We start from the raw sequence: 26,764 nt of genomic DNA on the forward strand, positions 1-26,764 counted from the left end.
TAAAGCTGACCCCACTATCATTTTTTCTTTAGCGAAAAAAATTTCATACAGTAGTAAAATTCGAAAAAGCGGTTTTTGCGATCATTTAAAAAATAGAGGGTGATGGAGAAAAACGAACAACGCTGTCATTTTTAGCCCCCCCCCCCGCCCATCCCCACCACTAATTTTGTAGACCTGTGATATTATTTAATAAATATTGTCAAATCAGGGTATATAAAATAATTATAATCTCTGGAATTATAGATTTAAAAATTTTGTAAAATTTTTAACAATGAAGTTAAATCATCTTCATCAAGCGAAGAAAGTTTTTATGAAACAGACCATGAGACAGACAAAGTGCAGTCTACATTTGAAGAATTAAACGAAAATATTTCTTTTAATGAAAAAATATGTAATTGGTCTATAAAACATATTTGCAACTTTAAATAACAGAATGTTATCTGAATTACTATGTATTTTGAAAATTGAACACAATGAATTTCCACAGACAGCTACAACATTTTTGCAAATTAAAAAGGCAAACAATAATGTCAAGTTTATGTTAGAAACTAATGGATATTTCGGTACTTATGTTTATTTCGGTTTGGAAAAAGTTCTTAAATTGATGATAAATTCCGAAATATATATGGAAGAATTTATTGAAATTTTGGTTAACATTGACTGTGTACAAATTTATAAAAGTTCAAAACAACAAATTTGGTCTATATTAATCATGTTACATAATAAAAAATATATTTTCAAACCACAAGTTGTGGCTATATCCCAGGTAGAACACAAAAGTCATAATGATATCATCAGGATATCACTATGACTTTATTTATCATTTAAAAGTCATCGATAAGAAATGACATAAAAATGATTTAAAAATGAAACAGGAATCATACACTACATTATAGATAAAATCATTCTTTATAGTTTCCAAAATACTTATATTATTTAATTATATTGTTAAAATAATGTAAACAATATAAAATACAATTATAACCCAGATAGAACACAAAGGTCATAACGATATCATCAGGATATCATCATAATTTTATTTCTCATTTAAAAGTTACCGATAAGAAATGACGCAAAAATGATTTAAAAATGAAAAAGAAATTAACAGTATATTATAGACAAAATCATTCTTTATTCCAAAATACTTATATTGTTTTAATATATTATTAAAATAATGTAAACAATAAAAAATGCAATTATAAATGAAAATTAAAATATCTGACTTTATTATGATCGATGGATGAGATATGACACCGTCATTATGTTTCTATACATACAGTTATGAATGTGGAATACCTCATTCAAATCTTATAGTTGGTGAATGTATATAATTCAGCCGAATTAATGTGTATAAGGCTTCACACAAACAAGTGAGTGCTAGCGCCACCGCTAGGCGGCTATGCCGCGGGGGATTTTCTCGTGAGTCGATTGCGGCCACAGGCGTTATATCTAGGCGCCACCGCGACTGAATCACCAGCTCACACTTCAATGAAAATCTTAAATAGAAGCTGAGTGTTGTAATCTCGAGACAAATACTCACTCTCATTGTTTTCAAATGTGACGTTTGTGTGGAACGGTGTTCCACATAAAATTTTACATTTTTGCAATATACCGTCAATATGCTGTTAAACGTGGACAGCAAATCGATGACAACAGTTGCTATTATATTGCTATTATACATATCCCTAATCCCTACCGCAAATTTACTTTAGACACTATAGAAAAAACGTCTATAGTTTTCTAAATGTGTTTTTTGAAACAGGCATTGCATAAGGTTCTCCTTACATACAACTTTTATAATTTTTAATATGGTAATAAACATACGTATGTAAAATAAATTTGTGGCAGGGATAAAATTGTGATTTCCTTTATTACGTATGTAGTTAAAAAATCACTTAAAAGTCATTTCTATATCACAAATTCATCACAAAATCATCCTAAAAATTGTATCGAATGACGTCATGATTTTTCCCAAAGTGACTTATATTTGATGTCATCATGATCTTATTATGATTTTGTGTTCTACTTGGGATATCATGGTGACTCTAAACCGAAATCACAAACAAAATTTCTAGATGATTTTATAACAGAATTATTAAGTTTAATGGCCAATAAGATTACAATAGAAAATAAATCGTACAGTATTAAAGTGTTGGGTTTTGTATGTGATACACCGGCTAGAGCGTTTATTAAATGTGTAAAATCTCACGTTGGTTTTTACGTATGCGAATGTTGTACAGTAAAAGGTCAAACCGTTTTTAAGAATAAATGAATTTATGCAAGTATTACTTGTGAAAAACGCAGTGAACAATCATTTGAAACCCGTAAACAACCTGAGCATCATCTGAATAGTGAAATCTCTCCATTATTGAGAATTCCAGAATTTGATCCGATAAAATCAGTTATTTTAGATTCAATGCATCTTTTATTTCTAGGAGTTACAAAAACTTTATTAAATAATATTATATATGGTGGTAGCAAGATGGGTGGAATTGGTCCACGAAATTGTTTGGTATTATGTAAATTACTTTGCAGTTTTTTTAGTCAAATTCCTGTAGAATTCAAAGAAAAGTTTATTATGGTAAATATTATGGATTTAAAAAATTGGAAAGCTACACAATTGCGTTTTTTTTTTTTACATGGTAGTGCATTAGTACTTCGTCATGTTCTGCCTAGTAATAAATATAATCATAATGGTTTTCAAATTATTCGCCATTAAAGTTTACGAATCACAGAGCTGACATTTCGCGCGCTCAGGCATGGTGACATGACAAGATACCACAAAAACCGCTATACACATAAATGATTTCACCTCTTGATACTGTTTATTGGACGCAACTAATAGTTTCTACACTTCTAATAGTAAATTCTTCTATTTATATTACCTAAATGTGTGTAAAGTTTCATTAAAATCGGAGTGTGACATTTCGAGAGGTTCCCTTATTAGTAATATTTTAAAGAGATTTTAATTGAAACGTTTCTTAAATAATTCTAAAAAATTTCGTGTCATGGACAGTAGAAAAAAAATTTAATGGCAGCTAAAATCAATAAATTTAAATGACAGTCGATCTTTTTCAACGAGCTATCGTTACGAAAACAGATGATATAGAGTGAATACTCCGAAATAGAAAAGAAAAAATATTTATTTGTGATATTTACGAGTTAAATATTTCGTGTAGAAATAATAATGAACAGTTCCTCATATCTGTAATTATGCAATATGTAAGAGTCGAATAACATTTTTATTTAAAAAATACCTTAAAATACGTAGATGAAAATTTACCAAACGATTAGAATAAATATAATAAGTATACATTATTAATATAACAAATCTTTCTTACCATATTGTGTTTATGTTGCTCCGACAATTTCTTTAATTTCATATTTAAAATATTTTTGGTATCGTTAGCCGCTCTTGATTCCTATACAGATAAATATGAAACATTGAAAATACATACGTGGCAAAAAGCTATTACAAAGATGAAACTCTTTGACTAATTGTAAATATATTTGTGCTTTTCACGGTTATTATTTAAAGTGCTATTAGTTTATGAGTTGTACGCAATTATAATATTTACGTAAACTCATCTTCGTACCTGGGAGACTTTTTCAACTTTGAGAAGCTATAATTTTGGTTCCAATCAATATTTTTCACCAATTTTTTTTCAAATAAAAGTTTAGAATTTCAAAAATGTGACTGCACAAATGGCATTGCCGAAAAATGATTTATTATAAAGTTATAAAAGAAAAATCATTAGGAAAAAATGAAAAATTGTTAAAAAATCTACTTTTTCTTAAAAAAAAAAAGAATTATATCTTTGCAACAAAAAACTTTTAAGAATTTAAAAAAAATTAACAAAAGGCACTATTTGATCAACACCCGAAAATTGCTGTCAATGCCGACACATTGAAATCGCTATAAAAGAAAAAAAAATAGGACTGTGGATCAGATATAATGTGTGTGATTTGGCGTAGAATCCTATATATTTATGTTTAGCACAATTCAATAAAATTACATTTATTTTAATGTTAATAATTAAATTTTTTTATCCCATTATAACACTTGTAAAAGATTATTAAGAAATTGTATATTATAGAAAATATTTTTTTTTAATTGGATTTTTATAAATGTTGAATTTTTGTAAGTAAATAAAAAACTTACTTTTCTTAAGTTTTGGATTTCTGAATCAGAGGCAGAATCCAAATAAGCAGTTGGAACAGCTCCAAAAAGCTTTCTGAGAATCCGCTTCTCTAAAATATTTCGATTTTTTGTAATAATATAAAAGTGTATTAGGACATTCATTATACCTCTACCGGCGAAGTCAAGCTTGCTTTTGTGATTTTCTTGCTTACTGGGATATGTAGATAGATTTAATAACGATTTTTAAACCCGATCAACCAAAATACATCTCTTCAACTATCTCTAAAATTAAATGTAAGAAATATGTTGTAAATAAGACAAAAAACTTACTGTGATAAGCCACCACAGGGCCCTGCTTTTCACCTTGCGCGGACTTAATTCGGTATAGTTTTGTCTTTATTATTTTTTTTTCATCGAAATTATAAATGTCTTTCGAAGAAACTATTGTTTTTTCTCCACTGGTTAACTTGAGGCACACAAACATGTTAAAAATATACTCGTGTGTGAAATAAGCTCAAATGTGCAGCTAGAGGGCTCGCGAAAGCTAGCTCGAACTCCCTCAGTCGTGTGCGCTGTCTCGATAGAGCGAGACGGAGAGTATATAAAAACGGAATTAATTTACTATTCACTGAGAGAAACGATGAAATGCTAGCTCGGAAAATTCCTGCGATTCGCGTAGGTTCCGTCTGAAATTACCGGTAGGATAGCTGGGATTGATGCTTCCTTCCTTCTTTTATTTTTTTTGTTTTTTGACATATATAGGGTGTTTAGAGTGAAAACTGAATCAAAAAATCCTGAATCATTTTTTCCTATAGAATGCTTAATAAAAGCAGTAATTATTAAATAAAGCTAATTCAATCAGACATACGTCGGTGAACCGTGCGAAGTTGTAGAGGCAACTAGCAAGTTATTAATTAGCATGTTTTCAAGAATAGGGCACTAGGCGCGCGGTTTACCGACATATGTCTGTTTAAAGGATGGCGTTGATTGCTTTACTCAATAATTACTGCTTTATTAAGCATTTATAGAAAAAAAATGGTTCAGGACTTTTCGACTCAGTCTTTAACAAGGAATAACACTATATAATTAGTGAGCGCTTTTTAAGAAACACCCTGTACATATATCAAAAAATTTTAAACGGTGAAATGGATTGAAAATTTGGATTGTCAGTTTTCACTCAATATTGAATAAGGGAAAGTCTTGGATATTCCAATATAACGTGTAGCTTTTATCAGTACAAAATTATCTTTTCAAAAAGAGGTAAAAAAAAGGTGCTGTTTTACAACATTTTATTTAGATTATATTTAGACATCTAGCAGCGCCAATTTTTTGTAGTTTAAAAATTTTTTATTTTGATAAAACATTCTTATTTCTGTTTTCTCTTTAATTTTTTGAGATTAAATGTTACATATTTCATTGAAACTTTTTTAAATTAAGTACATTCACTTAGGTTAGAACAGAAAAATGTTTCAATAAAAATACACAGACAATATCACTTGAATTTTATTTAAAAAGGAATTAAAGATACCGCCACTTGGGTTTCACTTAAAAAATAAATATACTATCACTTGCATTTTATTCGTTAAAAGTAGTACAGTAGTTATTTCAAACCGCAATATATTCTCTTTATAATTGGCGCAATTTAAAGATTTCATACATTTTTTGGAAAAAAATACATTTAGGTTGGATTAAATTTGAGATATTTATTTTTAAGTAAATACAGCAGTTATTTCAAAAAGCAATATATTCTTTTTATAATTGGCGCAATTTAAAGATGTAGTCATTTTTTAGAATACATACCACTTGGGTTGGAATAGGAAAATTTTTCAATGAGAATACAAAGTACAAAGTAGTACTACTATTATTCTACTATTGTAGAATTAAAGTTAAAGGTAAAATTACCACATGGGTTACCATGAAAAAATTTTTCTGTTAATTAAAAAAAATTAAAGATAAGGTGCGTGCATACGCATAAATTGGCATTTTTTTTACCTTTCTTTTAAAATATACATATATATACATGCTTATGTTATTATTTATAACGAAAACCATTAATAAATCTTATTATTAAAAATTCAATATTATTGTTAGGTAGCACATCTTTAGGATCACCAAATTTTAAAAGAATCGATCCCACAATTCAATCTACAGTCCTCTATTCCTACCTTTGAATAACAACAGTAAATATCCAATTTTTATAACTTTTAATTTTAATCTTCTGTTTTTATACGAGACATCAAAAGAATAACAATAATAAAAAAAACAATAGAAATTGTAAAGTATTATGATAAAATTAAATATTTCCAACAAGCACCAAATATAATGCTAAGATGTAATGTATGTATATAACATATATAACAAATCAAGATAATTGCGTTATTTTAAATTAAACACATACGCTATGTGTTTGCTAGGTTTGAAAATTAAATTTTCGTTACTCGTAATTAGAATAGAATAAGGTAAACGGCTCGATTCGTGGAACGGAACCGGTTGTGGAACACTTTTAAAAGAAACTCTTATAAAATTTATATTTAAAAACGAAAAAAAAAATTGTGTTATTATGTACAAGTCTTCAAGTGTATAATTATCTAGAACTAAGTACTGTTGCTATAAATATTTAAGTGTAAATAAAATCTTTTAGAGATGTTCGTCTCCACGTGAAAATTGACTCCTATTCAAGGCAAAGCAGCTGATTTGGAACAGCTCGCGATTTGGTATAAACTGTTAAATACACATAAATTTGCAAATCTGTATTTAATAGTTTGAAGATTAAGAATCGTAGATTCTAATTTTTATTATTTTTTTATAAGTCCGATCTTTTTTTATTTATTAAATAGATGTTCCCTTTTAGGGACTTTTATTTTTTCAATTGCCGTACGAGGTGTGTTCAAAAAGTATCGCGAATTTTGTGTTTTTTCAAAAATTATTTATTTATTCATGAATATCTATTTTGTCCCCTTCAAAGTAATCCCCATGAGATATTATACACTTGTGCCAACGGTTTTTCCAATCTTCGAAGCACTTCAAAAAATCATTTTTTTTTATCTTGTTCAGCTCCTCCTTCGATGCCGTCTTTATCTCGTCAAGCGTAGCGTAACGTCATCCCTTCATGGGCCTCTTCAGTTTAGGGAACAAGAAAAAGTCACAGGGGGCCAGATCTGGGGAATACGGTGGCTGCGGCATCATTAGTGTGTTGTTTTTGGCCAAAAAGTCGCGCACAAGCAACGATGTGTGAGCAGGGGCGTTATCGTGGTGCAAAAGCCAATTTTTGTTCTTCCACAAATCCGGGCGTTTCTGGCGGATTGCTTCGCGCAAATTGCGCATAACTTGCAGGTAATATTCCTTATTGACCGTTCTACCCTGTGGCAAGAACTCATGATGCACCACGCCCCTGCAATCGAAGAAAACTGTCAGCAAAACTTTCACATTCGACCGAACTTGGCGCGCTTTTTTCGGTCTTGGTTCGTGCGGCAGCTTCCATTGAGATGATTGAGCTTTGGTTTCCACGTCATAACCATAAACCCACGATTCGTCACCAGTTATGACCCTCTGGAGCAAATTTGGGTCGTCGCGGACAGAGTCCAACATCTCATTAGCAATGTTCATGCGATGCTGTTTTTGGTCGCAATTGAGCAATTTTGGTACGAATTTCGCGGCGACCCGTCTCATGCCCAAATCATTGATAAAAATCGAATGGCACGAGCCAATCGATATGTTTAGGTCCTCAGCAACTTCTCTAACGGTGATTCGACGATTGGCCAATACCATTTTCTCCACTTCATTAATTTTTTCGTCTGTTGTTGAAGTGCTCGGGCGTCCGGCACGCTCTTCGTCGTTCACATCTTCTCGGCCTTCTGAGAACATTTTGTACCACCGATAAACGTTGCTTCAGTCCAAGGAAGCTTCTCCGTATGCCACAGTCAACATTCGGAATGCATCCGCGCACTTAATTTCGTTTTTCACACAAAATTTGATACAGGTTCTTTGATCCATTTTTTTGAATAGGTAAAAATCGAAGACGATCCAAAACACGTGCAAGCAAAGCAGCTGTCAACAATTAAGTGAACATTCAAAATGGCCGAGCTTGTCGGCATAAGTGAGAGACATGAGTACCAACATAACGCCACAAAAAGATCGAAATTCGAATATACGTAACCCGCGAAAATTCAAAATTCGCGATACTTTTTGAACACACCTCGTATTATGGAACGCTGAATGAGGTCGTTCCCCAGTTCCGGCCTTTGTATGCTCGCTTGATGGTCTTAGATTTTTGGCATAAGTTTTTTATCGTATTATTGAAACAAACACGATTTTCATTGTGCATTATTATTCGAGTATACTTTTTTCGTCATTTCACATCAAATAAGTACATTGTAATGCAAAATTTTGTTAGAAAATAACACGTAAACGAAAAATAACCTCAAAAATTGACAGCTATGTACAAATAAATTCTATTCTTAACTATAAATATTTTTAAAATTGTGTTTCAAACAAGAGCGGACATTACTTAAGAAGAAATGGGAAAAAATTCAAAGAATAAAATCAAGACAGGCACAAAAAGTGGTAAGAAAAAAGAGAGAACAAAGTATTCATCCGATGCACTCCACCGTGCTGTGCAGGCTGTAGCTGAAGGAATCTTATCAGTGAGAAAAGCTGCAGATACATATGGAGTTTCTCCAACAACTCTTTTTAGAAAACTCAAGAATCCAGACAAATTAAATTGTAGAAGTGGACCACCAACAGTGTTGTCAGAAAAAGAAGCAGAAATTGTCAACTGGATTCGATACAGATCTGAGAGGGGTTTTCCAATAACTAAAGCAGATTTATTGGACGGTGTGCAAACCTACATAACATGTCTCTAAAAGAATACTCCTTTTATCGACAATAGGCCAGGACGACATTGATATGAAGGCTTCCAAAAACGACATCCTGATTTGTCAACTAGAACAGCTCAACATCTAACGCTTGTACGAGCCTCAGTTACCGAAAAAGGTTTAAGAGGGTGGTTTCAAGAAATAAGAACCTACTTGACAAGTAAAGATCTGCTCAACATCCATCCTTCTAGAGTGTTTAATTGCGACAAAACTAATATTCTATTGTGTCCCAAGCCAGAGAAGGTTCTTGCGAAAAAAGGTGCACGCTCAGTTTATAAGGTAGTCGATGCCAACGAGAAGGAAAGTGTTACATCGTTGTTTATGTATAATGTTGAAGGAACCAGAGCTCCTCCTTTGATATTATATCCTTATAAAGAGAGTGTGCCAAAGAAAGTACTTGAGAATTTTCTAAGCGGCTGGGGCATTGGAATTTTTGAAAGTGGCTGGATGACGACAGAGACGTTCTATGAATATATAGCCAATGTGTTCTATCCGTGATTGTTAAAAGAAAATATCCGTTTCCCAATTGTTTTATATTTGGATGGGCATTTGTCGCATGTGACTATCCCTCTAGTATCGTTTTGCAGAGAGAAGAAAATTGAATTGATATCACTATACCCAAACGCTACACATATTATACAGCCTCTTGACGTTGCACTTTTCCATCCGTACAAGAATCTTTGGAGAAAAACCGTACCCAAATGGAAACTTGAAAATAAAATTTTGCGATTAAAGAAAGAACAATTTCCTGCGGTGTTGAAAATAGCATTGGACTCTTTTACAGAAGAACATAAAATTATACAAAATGGCTTTAAGACTTGTGGATTAATGCCATTTAATCCTGATGCTGTAGAATATAACGTACTACATAAGAAAAAGAAGACGACTGCTTCTGAAGAAAATAATCAACCACAAGAAAAGGAAAATTTAACAGCGAATCAGCAGTTCGTTTCAAATAATGTATACGAAGATAGAGACCATTATCTGCAAATGTTTGAAAAAACCTTATGTCCTGAATTATTACAAGAATTTAAAAATAATGAGTCGATTGAGATATGGCAGTATTGAGAAAAAAGGACTCTTTGAGTATTGGCTTGAAATTAAGAAAAGAGGCCGCAGCACAGGTTACAGTACATTAATTATTTAAGTTAATGATAGTTTAAATCATTGCACCGATTATTTGTTTCAATTTAACTTTTATAAATTAGATTAATTTTTTATACAGTCAATCTATTATTTACAAATTTATCAACTATTTACAAACATATTTTTATATAATATTTACAAATTTAATAAGTATTTACAAGTTTTAGATTTATAAAATCAATTCACAATATATATATAATTGCCCTACTTGCTTTATTTTATAATTTCAATATCTACAAATTCCATCAACTATTTCAAAAGTAATTGTTTACAATATTTACAAATTGGACCGATTTTTACATTTCATATCATCACACGATGATGATCTCTAACACTAATTATGTGGTATGATTTTTTTACAAATATAGAAGAAAGTGTTAAAATGAAACCTACAATTAGGAGTATTGAAAAGATAGAAAATCATAAAGTAAGAATCATACCTAAGTTAGTTGAAGATGTACCATTCGAAGAAAATATGCCATCATGTAATCAACAAAGCATTGACTCAATCGTCACTGTGGTTAGAGTCGAAAATGGTCTCGAACAAAATTATTTAGAAAATGAACACATCGTACCACTACAGATTAGTCATGGAACTTCTAATATCCACTTCAATGATATACAAAATTCAACACTGGAACTGGATCCGAATTTGCTTGAATTCATAGACATTACTCAGAGTAGTTCCGAAAGCAATATTGAAGTACTGAACAGTAACCAAGCAGGTTTGTATAGAAATTCATTTAATTTAAAAATGTAATAATTTTTGTGAATGCGAAACTTAATTTTCAAATCATATTTCTTTTAGAGTCTATTTCTTATGCAAATGTGAATGTATCTAACAATATCTTACAAGATAATCTACAGCAAAAAGAGATTAGCATAAATAATGTTGTTTCTACTGTAAATAATGAAGGAACAGATGTTGTCAAAGAAAACAAGGAGAATGAAACGTTTTTCAACAAAGGTTCGTTTCTTTTTTTACTTGAAAAGAAGGCTTCAATATGATATTGTGTAGTATAAATATTGATTACGTACAAATTTTTATTTACAGATAGCAATAATGACAATCAAAGTAAAATTTTCGCTAACGCTTTTACTTTACCACATAAATATTTGCCAAAGAAAAAGAAAGTTAAGTTAGAAGCTACCGGTAAAGCTAAGCTACCATCTGCTGGGACCTCTGATGACTGGTGGAAGGCGCAACTTGAAAAGGAACAACAAAAAAACATAAAAGAAGAAAAGGCAGCAAAAAAGAAAATGTTGCAAGAAGAGAAAAAAAATAGCAGAAGAAAGAAGTTACAGGAGAAAATGAAAGAAATTAAAAAAAAAAATTAAAATAGAGACTATTTAAAACATTTCTATTCATTATTATAGTTACGATTGTGTTCATTATGATATGTAGGATTACGATTAAAAACATATTTTTCACAAAACAGAAATAAATAAATAAAATCAAAAAATACAAACAACAGTGTAAATTATTTATCGAAATTATTCATTTTGTAAGTAACAGTACGAGATACGTAAATGCTTGTTCTAGAATCGGGACAAGATGTTCCAAACATTGGGTCAAGCACGCAGATGCTGTGCCAAAATACCTACATATCAACTGCTTCAGTTTTTATTGATATGTAGTTTATAAATGGTTGATTTGAGATTTCAAAAATTGTTTTGACTTTCGGAAGAGTTGGCTTACAGAATTCGGTAAAAAGTTTTCACATTAATGTCTTTATTAATTTAAATTTGAGTAATATCTGAAACCCCTACTGAATTCGTTCCATAATCGGGCCGTTTACCTTACTAGACGCCTTTTCGAGATCTCGGGGATCACCTTGTCGTCAACACTTAGATCGCCGCCGCCGCCGCTGCCGCCGTCGTCGTTCCCCGTCGTCGACCACCACTAATACACTACGTGCTGTCCTCGATAATAACTTACCTGCGACCTTCTATTGATTGATGAATAGACTCGATCGATCAAATCGACGCAGTTTTACACGACGAAACGAACGAATTGATTAAAAAAGTATCGGACTGCCCCGCGAACCGAGATTATTATTGTTGACGATTGACGCATAATTAAATTAGAAAATCTGTCACGGCAGCCATAATGTCAAGAAGTACTACACCACATACATCATAAGTACACCACTATCGCATACAGCTAATGTATGCCAGCACCACTCTGTGTCGAAAGTGTGAAAGAGAGAATTCTTGAGGGCGACGACGACGATAATAATAATGAAAACAATGACGTTTCTTAACACAAAAATGTCGAAAACTTAGAATTGCATCGCGATATCTCCGCTCGTAGGACACGGAGAGAAAAAATAAAAACACTTATTATGCAATTCGTTCCCAAGCTATCGATTGAGACTACTCAGAACTTGATCGGTTCAGCCATTACTGAGATCTGTTAATCTCGTTATGCTTGAACTCGCTGACTGGCGTAAAAGAGGCGCTTGGTCTTTTCGCTTTTTTTTAATTAATTTTTTAAATTGGCACGAGACGCGACCGCGCCTCTTGATACATTAAAGCTTTTCATTACATAAGTCATGGATTTCCGACTTTCACTATGTTCATATAATTTCAAAAAACGAAATTGGATGTTCAGTTGCCGTCCAGCAGCAAATTTTAGATTTCCAAATATAACCCAGTATGGAAATCCGTTTTAAAACCGTTTTTAACACAAGTGAATTTCCAATTTCAACTACTTTCGCATAATTTCGAAAAGATATATTGGATTACCTACCAGTGATCAAGCCTTGCATTTCCAAATACAACCGCGTAGAAGTATTGTACGGAATTGCATATTCATCCAATCTCTATCGGCACTGGATTTGCATATAAAAGCGTATACCTATAACGCTCTTTGGAATTCCATCCCAGTAAACACAATTATAAAACAGTTATATTATCTTAATGAAACAGAAAGTAACGGCAATATAACTTGTGCGTTACATGTAACTTGAATGTTAGTTTTAATTTCCCACTCATACGAAATTGCAGTTATATAACATCCATATAACATGTTACTAAAATTTTATATTAATTGATCCAAACATTTATATAACAATTTTATCAATTTATTTTAATGTTATATAAATTATATAACAAAGTATAAGTTATACTTTGTTATATAATTATTATATGATAATAAGGTAACTGTTATATTTGAATTTATTAATGCCTTATTTCAGCTTATAACACATTGTTAAAAATACACACAATCAAATGAATGCACAGGGCGTTTAGCATAACAATCCGCACAATTTTTAGGACGATTCAACTTTTTTTTAAACTGTTTAAAGCGTCTCAAAAATCGTGTGAATTGTTGCGCTGAACATAATTTCTGTTCATTTGATTGCGTGTATTTCTAACAATCTGATTTAAGCTAAAATAAAAAGGTAATAATAAATTCCTATTATATAAAAATGTCCATCAGCAAACGCAGATTTCCAAAAAATTTCTCTTATATTATGGGCAAAATTACATTTTAATTTTGTAAGTAATTAACATGTCCTTAAATAGTGAGTCACATAATCGTAAGAAATAATCAAAATATGGTAGTATATAATTATTAAAATATTTGATTTATTTTAATTATAATGAAATTAGAAATATTTCCAAACTTTGCGCTTACTAAATGTATTCAACAATACGGGTTAAAGTTTATACAATTGAAAATGCTCATATGTAAAATTAATTTATATATTTATTTATAGTGTTCTATACAATGTTCGAAGCACTTAATAAAGTGTTTGATATAATAATTCAAATATAACAAAATATCTAGTATTTCAATATTGGAAACGACAAAAATAAAATTAACATTCTATGTAGTAAATGCAACACAAATAATGAATATAGCTATTTTACTAACATTTGTTTACTATTTACGCAGTAATAATATCAACTACAAACTGCATGTCAAAACAATTATAAATTATAATTAATACTGAAACTGTTATGAACTAACTGAAATAAATTATAGTTAAATTATAGTAATTTAAAGCATTTTTTCTTTCATGAATAAAATAATATATAGTTTTTAAAAGTTATTTGCTATCGCATTGTAAAAAAAAAATTGAACTTGAGAAATAAACTTTACATCTAAAAAAAATCTTGAATTGTCAATAAAAATTTTGAAGTGACCTATTGAGCAACAAAGTTATAGAGAAGATTACACAACTACGCGTGGTCACGTTGCTATGAATACTGTATCGTGAATTATGTCTAGCGTAACTCTTGCTCACGTGGGAAACTGAATGCTTCTGGTCGCCGCGTCAATTCACACTTTCAATTTGCATTGTCATTTTCATTTTTTTTTTCTATCTCTTCTGTCTCGCTGTTTTGCAAACCTCAACCATTCGGCAATAGTGTTGTCGAGTTCTAGATCAGTAATAAAATACTGGGATGTCACATCTGCAAATAAAAAAATAAAACAAATTAATGTAAACATTAAAATAAATTTTACTCTATATATGTAGTTATAATAACATTGATTATTTTGCTGCGGTTAACATTTATTTAGTAAATAATTTTATTTATTTATGTGTAAAATATACTTTTTAGAATTTTAATGAGTTATAGATTGGAGACTTTAAAATTGTTGCGCAATCCTTTCCACAAGCATTTCATTGCGCACTCATTCGTAAAGATTTTTGCAAGTCATCGATGAATAATACTTCTTCCATTATTCCCACCAGTTTGTGACAGTAACTGTTTCTATAAAATAGACAAATATATTACTTTGCATGTATTATATAATATTACATTCTTTAAGACACTCTTCTGCACTCTAAAATCAATTATTTTTTAAAACTTTTACACTTTTTGCACAATAATTTACAAGGATTTCTTGATTTTTTTTTAATTTTCACATAATGACTGAAAATACACATTCGCGTTTATTCTATAAATGATATGACAGTGACCTGTCAACCTGCTATCACATGTCTTAAATGGACTTTTATTATAAAACACGAAAATCTGCTTAACTGTATATATTTAAATTAAAAAGATCCTATTTGAAACACGGTCCGATTTACTTCACTCTCTCGCGCGTTACATCTTTTTTTTTATTTAATATCTTTTAAAAAACATGAAAATAAAGCATAATTTTTTGAATAAAATGTCAGTAAACATAATACAAAGAAATTGTACAATATAAAAGATTAATATAAAGACTTACAAAATGTGTTCTTGATTCAGCTGACGTATTCAATATTTCATCAAATTCTTTAATTCTTTTTATTGTTGTAAGTGGTAGTAAGGGAGCAACGATATTGTGATCTTCATTTACAGGATTTTCTGCACGGTGTTTGATTGCATTTTCTATTTTCTGCAATCGTTGATTTGATTGATCGTAATGTAATATTATTTGCAGCTTGCATTCGTAACATTTGCTTAATGCTGTCTGTAACACAATCAAGTAAAATATATTTATGTATACCCAGACAGCACAGAGAATTCAAACAGAATTTAGGCTTTTATGTTATCAATTCAGAATTCATTTTCAGATGCAAAAAGAATTCTTTTCATAAAAAGAATTTTTCTTGCGTTTCAAAATAAACTCTAAATCGATAAGTTTGAATTCTTTTCTAATTCTTCTTTTTGAATGTCTGTACTGAGTGATGAAATTAGGACTGATAATGTGAATAACAAAATTAAGCAAATAATTCCATTCTAAAGTAAAGAGAGATCTTGGTACCTAAAAATATTTATAAATTGTTAATTTTTTTAAATTTTTAGTTTAAGCAAACTTTATGTCATTTATCATACATTATAAATTGTAAATTTATAATGTATGATAAATGAAAAAAACAATATTCGTTTTCAAAAATAGTATTTTTTTGCTTAATTGTATTAATGTAATAAAATAATTCACCTTTAAAATATACCTCTTCTATTAATATGTTGTCAGTCAATGAAGTGTCATCTGTAATATTTTAATAACATTATAGTGCTGTAACTTTATATTAAATCTATTTTACATATATATATGCCGATCGATTACTTCAGGGACTTAAAATTAAAATAATTGTGTACGATGTCTAATTGATCATTGATTCGTGTATTTTATATGTACTCTATATATGGTAACTAATAACCGATATATGGACAAATGATTACTTTGAGGACTTTATATATATGTATTGATTACTTTGGGGTACTTTATATAGTTAGTTTAAAACAAGTATGAGATTTATATTTGCTGCGTTTCGAAATTCATTGCGAGTACAAAAAATTTATATTTCACGTTGCATATACTATAGATTTTCAGTATTTTTAGTAAATTTTAGAATGTAGCCATTACGGAATATTATTGTTATCATAAATAATCGCATAGATAAAAAAAGCGACATACATTTTGTTAATCTAAAATTGAAGTTATTATTTGTCTACAGCAATGTAATCCGCGAATTCAGTGAAGTTTCAAATAGAAACGGACTACCTTTTCCTTTTTCGAAAATTCAATATATTCCAAAATGCTATAATAATTTTTAAGTTTGAAACGTTTAAAGTTATTTAATAGGTTAATTAATAGGTTAGTTAGAGGGTCGTGTGCGTTACTTATATACAGGGTAGGGAAAAAATACCGGAACAGCAAAATACCTCGAAAACTAAGCATTTTAGAAAAGTGTTTCAGATAAAAGTTGTAGGGTTTCAAAAGATCCATTTACTAATATTATCAACTTGACCTTGGATGGCATTGCCAAGGTCAGATCGAAATCACATTAACTTTTTAAAGGAAACACCCTATTTTTGATTCCAGAATCTAATAGCTGATGTCAAGACCTTTCCAAAACCTTACAAGAAAGTTTATTTTTGTTGAATACTTTCCGGTACTTTTCCCCCACCCTGTATATGCATAGAAATAAAGGTGTCTACAAATATAGACTTATTTTGAAATATTAATTATTAATATAATTTACTAATAATATCAAAGTCGTTTTTATATGTAGATATTTATTTTATTTCTGGCAGAAAAATAATCTGTTATAATTGACGGTAGTAATAATAAAAAAATATTACAGAATAAAAAATACTTACAATTTCTAATTTTCGAATTATTTGCCATTACTTTCGGTTTTAAACACAATTCTTAGATTCAGAATCAGAATAAATAATATTGCATAATTAAATAGACAAATTAATTTTTATATTACTTATGCTAACATAGTGTCTTTTAAAATTCTTTCCCCTCACCGCGTAAAAAATCGGTTACGAAAAATATTCTCTCAAGCAAGATGTTGAATAAAAGGAGGAGTAGAATAAAAGAATAAGTCGATTTAATATGACGTAATTTATATGACATATTTCATATTTATTTTATATTTGTACTTTCATGTAAGTAAGAAATACATATTTTTTTTTAAATACGTACTTTGTTCTAATACATACTATAAGTCAATACTGTTTATAATTAATACATAAAACATGTTATTAATACTAAATTTAGAGAGTATTAAACATTGTTAAATATTAGATATTTAATGAAAAAAAGAAACAAAACAAAATATTTAAAGTAAAATATACAACAAGAATTAAATGTTAACAGTAGAATAATTTTCATATTCGTAGAATATTTATAATTAATTATGTATCACATTTTTCAATTATGCAAAATAAAAAAATAAGGATGACAAAATATTTTTAATTTTTCAAATAATTTCAAGAATTATTTGCGAATAGAATATTTAAGTTATTTTTAAAAATTTAAATAAAAATTTTAAAAATTTTATACATATATATATATCTGTCGAGAAGTAAAAATAAAATTAAAATTTATTAAACTTATTACGTAAAATCTTTTGCTGATTATTAAACCAAGTTTTTACTTGGCTTATAGTTCGCGTTTGTAAACAAGGATTAGCTGCTATTAGTGCTGCAATTTCTTTTGTTGTAGGGCATTTATAAGTATTTAAATATGCATTAAATTCTTTTAGTACTATATTCTTCTCTTTAGCATTCCAACGTATACGTTTGCACTTCATTTGTACTTTATTTTCTGTAATTAAAAAAATAAATTTTTTTAAATAATTAGACAATAGATTTAAATGATTATTCTTTATTAGTACATAAAGCAACGTAACTTTTATTGAGTATATATATTATACATATATACATATAAAAAGAGAGAGAAAGGATCCGAAAGGAGGTTGTGGAATACCATTTTGTTTTTTGACAATAATTCAATAAATATTAACGCGATCCTAACCAACGTTAGTTCATTATATAGAGTTCTACCAATCAACCTATAGTTAGAACTTGATATAAAAAATGGGTATATAGAACGAATGTAATTTACAATTTACTGAAGGGAATAAGGATGCATTTGTGAAATAGCAGAGAGATCGTGGAATACTAGCAACTAATGTCATGAAAGGCTTTTATTTATAAAAATACAAATTATAGATTTTTTAATTTTTTCGACACTTAAATGAGTGCCACAAAACAAAGTTTTATGAACATATGATAGTATATATTTTATTTAAAAACATTTTTTTTTAATAGCTTTTTTGGCTTAAAACATTTTTAAAATAAAATTTAAATGAAACTTTTTGAAATAATTTCTTTGCTTCTATTAAACATTATACAACATTTACAATTGTAAATTCGTAAGAAAGATGCACATGGCGGACGACCATATTTCACAACTATAGCCCACATACAACATAACTTTATTTGTCGAATTTATACACATATTACAATATATATTAAATTCAATAATATTTGAAATTTACATTTAAGTTTTCAAGTTAGACTAAAGTTAAAAAATTAATACGTATTTCTCAAAAATATGTAAAGAGTATACACCTGTAAAAACTTTGCTGTTAGTAAAATTGAAATTCGCTTTTTATAAAAACACACTAACAAACACTAATGACCAGTAACCGTTTTACAATGCCTAAATAAACTGTAATAAATTAATTTTAATAGTTGCTTTTAGAATTTAACGTGAATTATGAGATATGATATTCCACTACCACAAATATATTCTACGACCATTGTCCTTCTTCTATATATATATATATATATATATATATATATATAATACAATAGAAATATATATCGTATAAAGTTTAAAAGAATTAATAATAACCATTTTGTACCTTGCACTTTATTATTATAAGTATTATTAATAAAGTCACCATCATTAGTAATATTACTCAAGCTAATGGTATTATTGCCATTATCTTCATTAATACTGTCATCTTTATCATTATTGTTATCATCTTTATCACTATTGCTATCATCTTCATCACTACTGCTATTGTCAGTACTATTGATTTTATTATCAGTCTCAATATTAGCTGCACCTATTGCAGCGTTCAGATATTTACTGATGTTGAGAATATCAGCCTCTTTTTGAGGTAATCTGTAGTATTGCTTGTGTATATTCTCTTTATGTCCCATAAAGTTTGCTAATTCGGATACTTCATGTTCTGTTAATTTTAATTTGTGACAATTGGTTGCAATATGTTTCCTGAGAAGAATACCTCGCAATCTATCAGGATGACCAGCTCCGCATTCAGAAGCGAATTTGTGCATTTGATCACAAACTCTTATGCATTTATATCTCTGTTTATGGAAACCTTCTATGCCGAAAACATATGGATTTTTTGGATGTACATTAGCTTCATCTCGATACTGTATAAATAACTGTATACAATTTAAAAGATCATTATTTAATAACACAGGAACAGGTCGAGTTAGTTTTCCTCTAATTTGAAATCGTACCATATTTACGTGCAATTTCTTTTGCTGAATTTGAAAGGGTTTTAAAAAGATCTGGATCACTTTCTTCATTTAAACCTTCATAATTAGAAAAATCTTCTAACAGTACTCTTTGTATTTCACCAGCACGTCTTCTGTTATATATTTGCATAGAAATTAATGAAGTTTGACCTAAAGTTAGCCATACATCATATGAAAATTTTTCTTTCAAACTATTGTATGCTGCATGTCTTTGACTATTAACATAATTGTAAAGTTTTATTATATCGCTCATACTTGGAGCTACTTCTACTTTTCGTCGTCTCACGTGTGCTCTTGTTTCCATTACTGTTTTGTTAACTGAATGGCCAAAATCTTCTTTACGAAGAGAAAGAAAATTTTGAACTAAAGCCTTTTTAACAGGATCTTGATTTTTAATGCACTGTGATAGCCATAACTCGCCAACTTCTTTCAATAATGTACCTAATTGAAATGCTGTGTAAGCAGAACCAAATCGCTGAGTTTCTGAATTATATCGGGCTACTTGATACACAGCTTTAATGCAATCATCGTAATATTTTGGTTGATAAACTGAGGCAAAATCTGTAATTTCATCATTTATTTCTTTTAACGTATTTAGAAACCGTCCAAGTGTTCGTCGATTTCGCATCATATCATGTTGATGCTGCGGTTTATATTTCATACAAAGTTTATTACCATATCGAATAAGTAATTCGTCATATCTTACAAGACGAATAATATGATCTTCTCTTAATATCGGAAAGACCACTTTTTTTAAAGTTTGAGAAGCTATTTCATGAATTCTTCCGACCACGGCTCGTCCAAGGACTGTAATCGTTCGATTTTTAGAATATTTTACATTTAAACATTTTCGAACATGATTTCGTAAGGTATTTTTGGAAAAAAATCCATGACAGTTGATACATGTTCCATATTCATAAGCCTTTTTGTTAAACTTAATATTTGGTCTTCTGACAACATGTAACTTGCCATCATTCAATATTTTGTTTGTATTAAATTCAAATTCTCCTTTTCGACGTATTGTTTCAATAATTTTTTTACGTTCAAGACATCCTTTTGGTAAGTCAGCGAATTTCTTAACATCTTCTTCATTACGGTGTACACTTTCTAAATGTCTTGCTATTTTTGATTTCAGTGCTTTACAATAAAAACAGTAATATTTTTTTGTGCCAGTACAAGAATTATCAACTCCAAGATGTGTATCATCACATCCTGACATACCTGTTGCATTTGCCGTTGTTGATAAATTCATAGATTTTCTTAAGCTGATGTTACATGCACTCCTTTCATTTGTAAGTTCATCATAGCTTTCATAATCTGTATAACTAGCTGAATCTTCAGATGGTTCGTATTCTTTATCAAAATTATCCTCATCTTCGATATTTTCCACATTTGTCTGCAGCTCATTCTCCACTTGTTCTGCTATCGTAATATTTTCTATTGAAAATGAAATGTTATTATATGTATATACAATTTTATTAAATATGAAAATAAGTAAAGGAATTTATATGTATTATATATATGTATATAATTTTAATAATATTTTTATTAATAGAATCTTATTTATTGTTAACTAACTTTCCATATCTTCAATTTTAGGAAAGTTGTCTATCGTATATGTATTATTGAGATCATCCTCCATTTTATTGATTTCGAAAGAAATATTATTAATAATAGAATTTAGTGACAAATCATTTATTTCATTATTATTTAAATTGTCGAATACAGTTAAATTTGATGAATTACTCTCATCAGTTTAATATCTGCAATCAAATATAAAATATTTAATAGATTCTTCATATGTGCATTAAGATAAATACCTATACTTCGATCCAAATCAGTTATAAAACGCAAAGTTAAAATAAACTTGAACATAATTAGAATATAATTGCTTGACAAATTGAATAACGGTGCTTTATATGAAAACTATTTTAAATTATTTTAAAGAAAATTTGTGTAATACATTCAACAATATAATTCATAAAACATAAATTATACAGGATGTCTGATAATTAATTATTAAGCTCTTGCATAGAGATAAAATGAACTAAACTGAATCGAAAAGTCCTGTACTATTTTCGCAATAGCTAATGATTTATTAATTTATAAAGTTAGCCGAATTTGCTTGATCTATCGTCAAATTTAAGTGCGCGGTGAAATGCGGCCGTTTTGCGATCGAGATTGCTACGTGCGCAGAAGTTGTTGTTTATAAACGGTATTGGACTTAATTGGAGCGACGCGTAGAGCACACTTTTAAAAATTTTCTCGTACACTTAGCAACGATGACCACTAGATGATCGCATCTTAATTATTCCTGTTTTCTCATAAAATATTTATTTGTATATTTATATCATGTATATTGTTTTAATTTTATTGTAAATTGATAGCATTGACACAATGCTGTATCATACATAATTTACATACTTGTTCCTAAGAAAGTATATTGCTGCTTGAATATTTCATATTTCTGAAATAATATTGAAGTAATTATAATTACAAAATACTTTCTTAGAAACAAGTATGTAAATTATGCATTATATAATTCTGTAGCATTGTATAGTAATTCTGTATAGTAATTCTGTAGCATTGTATCAATGCTATCAATTTACAATGAAATTAAAACAATAAACATAAAACAGGAATAATTAAGATGCAATCACCTAGTAATCATTGTTGCAAAGTGTAAATAATTTATTAATTATTTGCATTTTATTAAATATTAAATTATCATTTTTATTATTATTAAGGGAATTTTATTACCTGCATACTTCCGGTTCAATAATCGTTTCAGATTTATTTATTTTTTCAGATGTTATTTGCTCACTAAAATTTTCATTAAAGTTTTTATAAAATGCGCGATTAAATGCAGCAACTAGAAGTTTAGAATGATCTGCAAAAAAGAAGGTATTAAAATAAAATACCAAATTAAAGAAATAGAACCTAAGAAAAATGAGGTAAACGTTTTATAAAATATTTTCACTAGAAATATATTAACATGTGTATCAGTTTCTACATTATTTGTTTCAAATTACCTTACGTATTATTAAATTCATTATTTCTTTCATCAATTTTTTTATAATCTTAATTGTAAGATACACATTTTGGTGTTATTTCCATCAAGAATTTTACTCTTTTCAATTTCATTTATTGTTGTTGATGGAAATAACACTAAAATGTGTATTTTACAAGATTATAGAAAGAATGATGAAAGAAATAATGAATTGAATAATACATAAAGTAATTTAAAACAAATAAACACACATATATATATACATGTATATACACATATATATAGATATAAACGTTATCGTTATAAACATTCTAACTTACAATTATAGAACTTATAGTAATTTGATAATATGCATTAAAATTTTAACGTACCTTTTAATTTTTTATCATTACATAATATCAATTTATTTTCTTTCTCATTATTATTATTATGACTATTTTTATCATTCGGAACAATGTCTAAGCTTGATTTACTTTTATTTTCCATCTTTATTTCATCTTTACAATCTTTGTAATTATCTTGCAGAATACATTTTTTTTTATCTGTGCAAATAGTAATATTAAATATTTGTACAAATTTACAGGTTGAAAAAGTTTTCAAAACATATTTTAAATACAATAATTAAATGCCATACTTGGGTTATCTTGTAGAATATCATATAACTTAATTTTACTTTCTCGTTCTTCATTTTTGTGATCATTTGTCGTTCCATTATTATTATCAGTATGTAAAGTATTGTCTAAATGAATTTTATTTTCTTTTTCGTTTTCCGCATTTATATTTATTTTATTTTCGTTTTTCTTACTAGCAAGTACTTCAAATTGATTTTCTTTTTTTAGTTTTCCATAATCATAACATTCTCTTTTAACAACTGAAATTGACAATTTGAAAAATAATGATAATATATCCTAATAATTTAAGAATAAAAAAATATTAAATAAAGTTAAATAATGAAATAAAATTCATATGTATCAATAAATTAATTTTTACTAAAATAAATTAAAGAAAAATGACATAAAGGAAAAAGGCAATAAAGGGATTAGTTTTAGATTCTAAAAATATTTAATTAATAGATAACATGATTTCTATTTTATTAATTATTTATAAGTTCTAAAATTATACTGAATCTCTGCTGAATTAATAATATACACAAATTGCATCAACATAAAAAAAACAATGAATTGTCTTCTTTATTGCCCTGTGTTCTAAAGTGTGCATAGTTGTTTCCAACTAAATAAACTTCAGCATTATAACCTATACTTTAGCTTTTGTTGTACTGAATTTCCGATCGATAATCGATATTCCCTTCAGTACAATAGCCTATTACAATTTAATCACAATTTAATGCACTTTATTTTATTGAAAAAGGATAGTGATTATGCCACTAAAGTTTATTCATTTGTGAATAACTATGCAAGCCTCCTAGAAAAGGCAACTTATCATTCTGATCATATTGATTCAATGTATGATAGTACACATAAAATTTTTAATAGAATTAATAAATAATAAAAACTACCTTTTATATTAAGTTTATTAGATAATGTTTTATCTTCTATTATTGTTGGACGCTGATATTTCTTGAACTGCTTTACTTTACCTAATTATGAAAAAAAAATGACTTAGTAGTGCAATAAATTAAGTAAATTTAATAAGTAAAATTACGACACTCTAATAGTACTTTCAACTTGGTTTACTATCTTATTTGTTTTCTTGATAAGCTTCGTCAAATAAATATAAGGTATATTCATGTTTAAGTTATTTGCAATATTTTCAAGTATCATATAGTTTCCTGAAAAATAAATGAAAATATTTGTAATATTTATATTTAAACTTACATTTTTAATAAATTACTTTTAACCTATAAAGAAGTATTAGTTATAATAAAGATAATTGTATTTAAATCGGAATACCATGTTTAGCTATAACATTATTATCTTTTTTTTCTTTATTTGTGCACACATAATATTTTTTATTTCTTCTTGTTAAATAATAAAGTACTTTTGGCATGTTTCCTAAAAAGTGTATTCATATCAGTAAATAAAAGTGCACATTGAAGACTGTTGTTACCTAATATAATCTTTCATACCTGAGTTTGTTTAAATGCAAAAACTCAAAACAACTTAATTAATAAAATATTTGTTTTCTAATTATTATCTTATTAATCTTTTATTACGTACTAACATTATTATCCTATACATACAATAATGATGTTTAAACATAGAGTATATTCAGATATGCAATCGCTTTGATTAAGTAATTGAAGATGATTGGTTTCTTATTTTTTTATTTAACCAATGATCTACAATTGCTATTTAGGGCTAGTTTTATAACTTCCGGTTAACTTAATCGTCTGATTTTTCTTTGGAATTGACTAATCGCATTTGTCATTAATGAGAATTGACCAGAAGTAATCAATCACGGTTGACACTTAACTAACTGGTCAAATTAATCGGAAGTTGTAATAAGCCCTTGTAAATTAGCCCTTATGTTCATTACCACCAATGTACACCCAAGGACTTTGATTCTGTCCATGGGAAAATTTTCCAAACTGAGAAGACGCTATCTTTCTACATACTTACAGTTCATGATTAACGTAACAACCAATAAGCAGTAGTCGTTTCATTAATCATGAACTGCGAGTATGTAGAAAGTGGTGACTTCTCAGTTTGGAAAATTTTCCCATGGACAGAATTAAAGTCCTTGGGTATAGATTTAACTTTGATCTTAGTTTAATTTACTCTATATTTTTTTCTAATTCTAAAAACTAGTAAAAGATAAAAAGTTAGTTAAACCAAGATCAAAGTTCATTTGCTTTGATGGAAATAGACATTAGTCGAACTTATGCATTAAGTGCCAATTTCAACAACCTCCGGTTGACTTAACCTATCCATTAAGTGTCAACCATGATTCGTTATTTCTGGTCAATTCTACTTAACGACAAATGCGATTGGTCAATTCCGAGAGAAAAAGCAGATTTACTTAATCGAAAATTGTAAAACTGGCTCTCAATCAAGCATTATTAAACGCAGAAATTTGATACGATTTCCAATAGACAGTGTCAATATTAGTGCAAAATGAAGTACTCAAAACCTTTAGTTTACGAGTATGTTACATACACTATAGATTTTCATTAGTCGCAGTAAATTTCAAAACGCAGTCAAAACTGGTCAATTACGATCATTCCATTATTCAGAGAAATACTTATGATTGGCAGTTTTATAATATCGATGTTATAACTTGAGCGTAAATCAAACCATGTAAACGTAGTCATTTATTAAGCAATCTTAAGCCCATTTTACATAAAATGCGTAATAGCATAAGCATAGCGTAAGGCTACTGGATCAACAAAAATCTTATGTAAATCAATATGGCGACGTTATTCTGGATGTTTATTGGTCCAGTGATTTTATGTTAAGCTTACTGTTATGCATTTTATGTAGAATGGGTTTAATTAGCGATTTAAAAATTATCATAAGTTCTCGAGTCTCTAGGAATCTTCCATATTTCATCGATTGTTGTTAAAAGCTTTCAGAAAAGTTGACATTTTTCACACATTATGTGCAATTGCTCTAGAAAGATTCTGCAAAATGTTATGTGAAGCAACAAATATGTTTAAAAATTTTATCACATGCAATAAATTTGAAAACATACTTAGAAAAAAAACGAAATGTCGCCATAATATTAAAATGATGTTAAAAGTAATTTTTTTTTAAAATCACAATTTGTTATATTATTTTAATGTTATTATAATTTGTTCTTTTACTTAGGTATAACTTGTGATAATCCGTTTGTTCTTTTTCAACGCCTCAACCTAAACTTGCATTGAAC

The 26,764-nt window shown here is 28.6% G+C and overlaps 2 protein-coding genes across 2 annotated transcripts; both read right to left on the reverse strand.

Moving 5' to 3' along the window:
* Positions 1-17,931: 17,931 nt before the first annotated feature.
* On the reverse strand, positions 17,932-19,719 carry LOC120357399 (myb-like protein I). Its single transcript, XM_039447585.1, has 2 exons — positions 19,281-19,719; positions 17,932-18,175 (listed from the first exon to the last, which is right to left on the reverse strand). Exons 1-2 carry the CDS (start codon positions 19,717-19,719, stop codon positions 17,946-17,948), a joined length of 669 nt encoding a protein of 222 aa, XP_039303519.1. The 3' UTR covers positions 17,932-17,945.
* A 4-nt stretch (positions 19,720-19,723) lies between these two features.
* Positions 19,724-21,673, reverse strand: LOC113004446. The gene is made up of 2 exons (XM_039447644.1): positions 21,505-21,673; positions 19,724-21,363 (listed from the first exon to the last, which is right to left on the reverse strand). The coding sequence occupies exons 1-2, from the start codon at positions 21,566-21,568 to the stop codon at positions 19,892-19,894; spliced, it is 1,536 nt and encodes a 511-aa protein (XP_039303578.1). The 5' UTR covers positions 21,569-21,673; the 3' UTR covers positions 19,724-19,891.
* Between the last annotated feature and the right edge of the window lie 5,091 nt (positions 21,674-26,764).

Source organism: Solenopsis invicta, chromosome 3, assembly GCF_016802725.1.
Source record: "Solenopsis invicta isolate M01_SB chromosome 3, UNIL_Sinv_3.0, whole genome shotgun sequence".
NCBI lineage: Eukaryota > Metazoa > Arthropoda > Insecta > Hymenoptera > Formicidae > Solenopsis > Solenopsis invicta.

Coding starts and splice junctions, on each gene's coding strand:
- LOC113004446 (XM_039447644.1), bottom strand. CDS start 21,568: ATGGAGGATGATCTCAATAATACATATACGATAGACAACTTTCCTAAA. Junction 21,364..21,504: donor TAAAATTGAAGATATGGAAA/GTTAGTTAACAA, acceptor CATTTTCAATAG/AAAATATTACGATAGCAGAA.
- LOC120357399 (XM_039447585.1), bottom strand. CDS start 19,719: ATGCACAAATTCGCTTCTGAATGCGGAGCTGGTCATCCTGATAGATTG. Junction 18,176..19,280: donor TTATAATAATAAAGTGCAAG/GTACAAAATGGT, acceptor TTTTAATTACAG/AAAATAAAGTACAAATGAAG.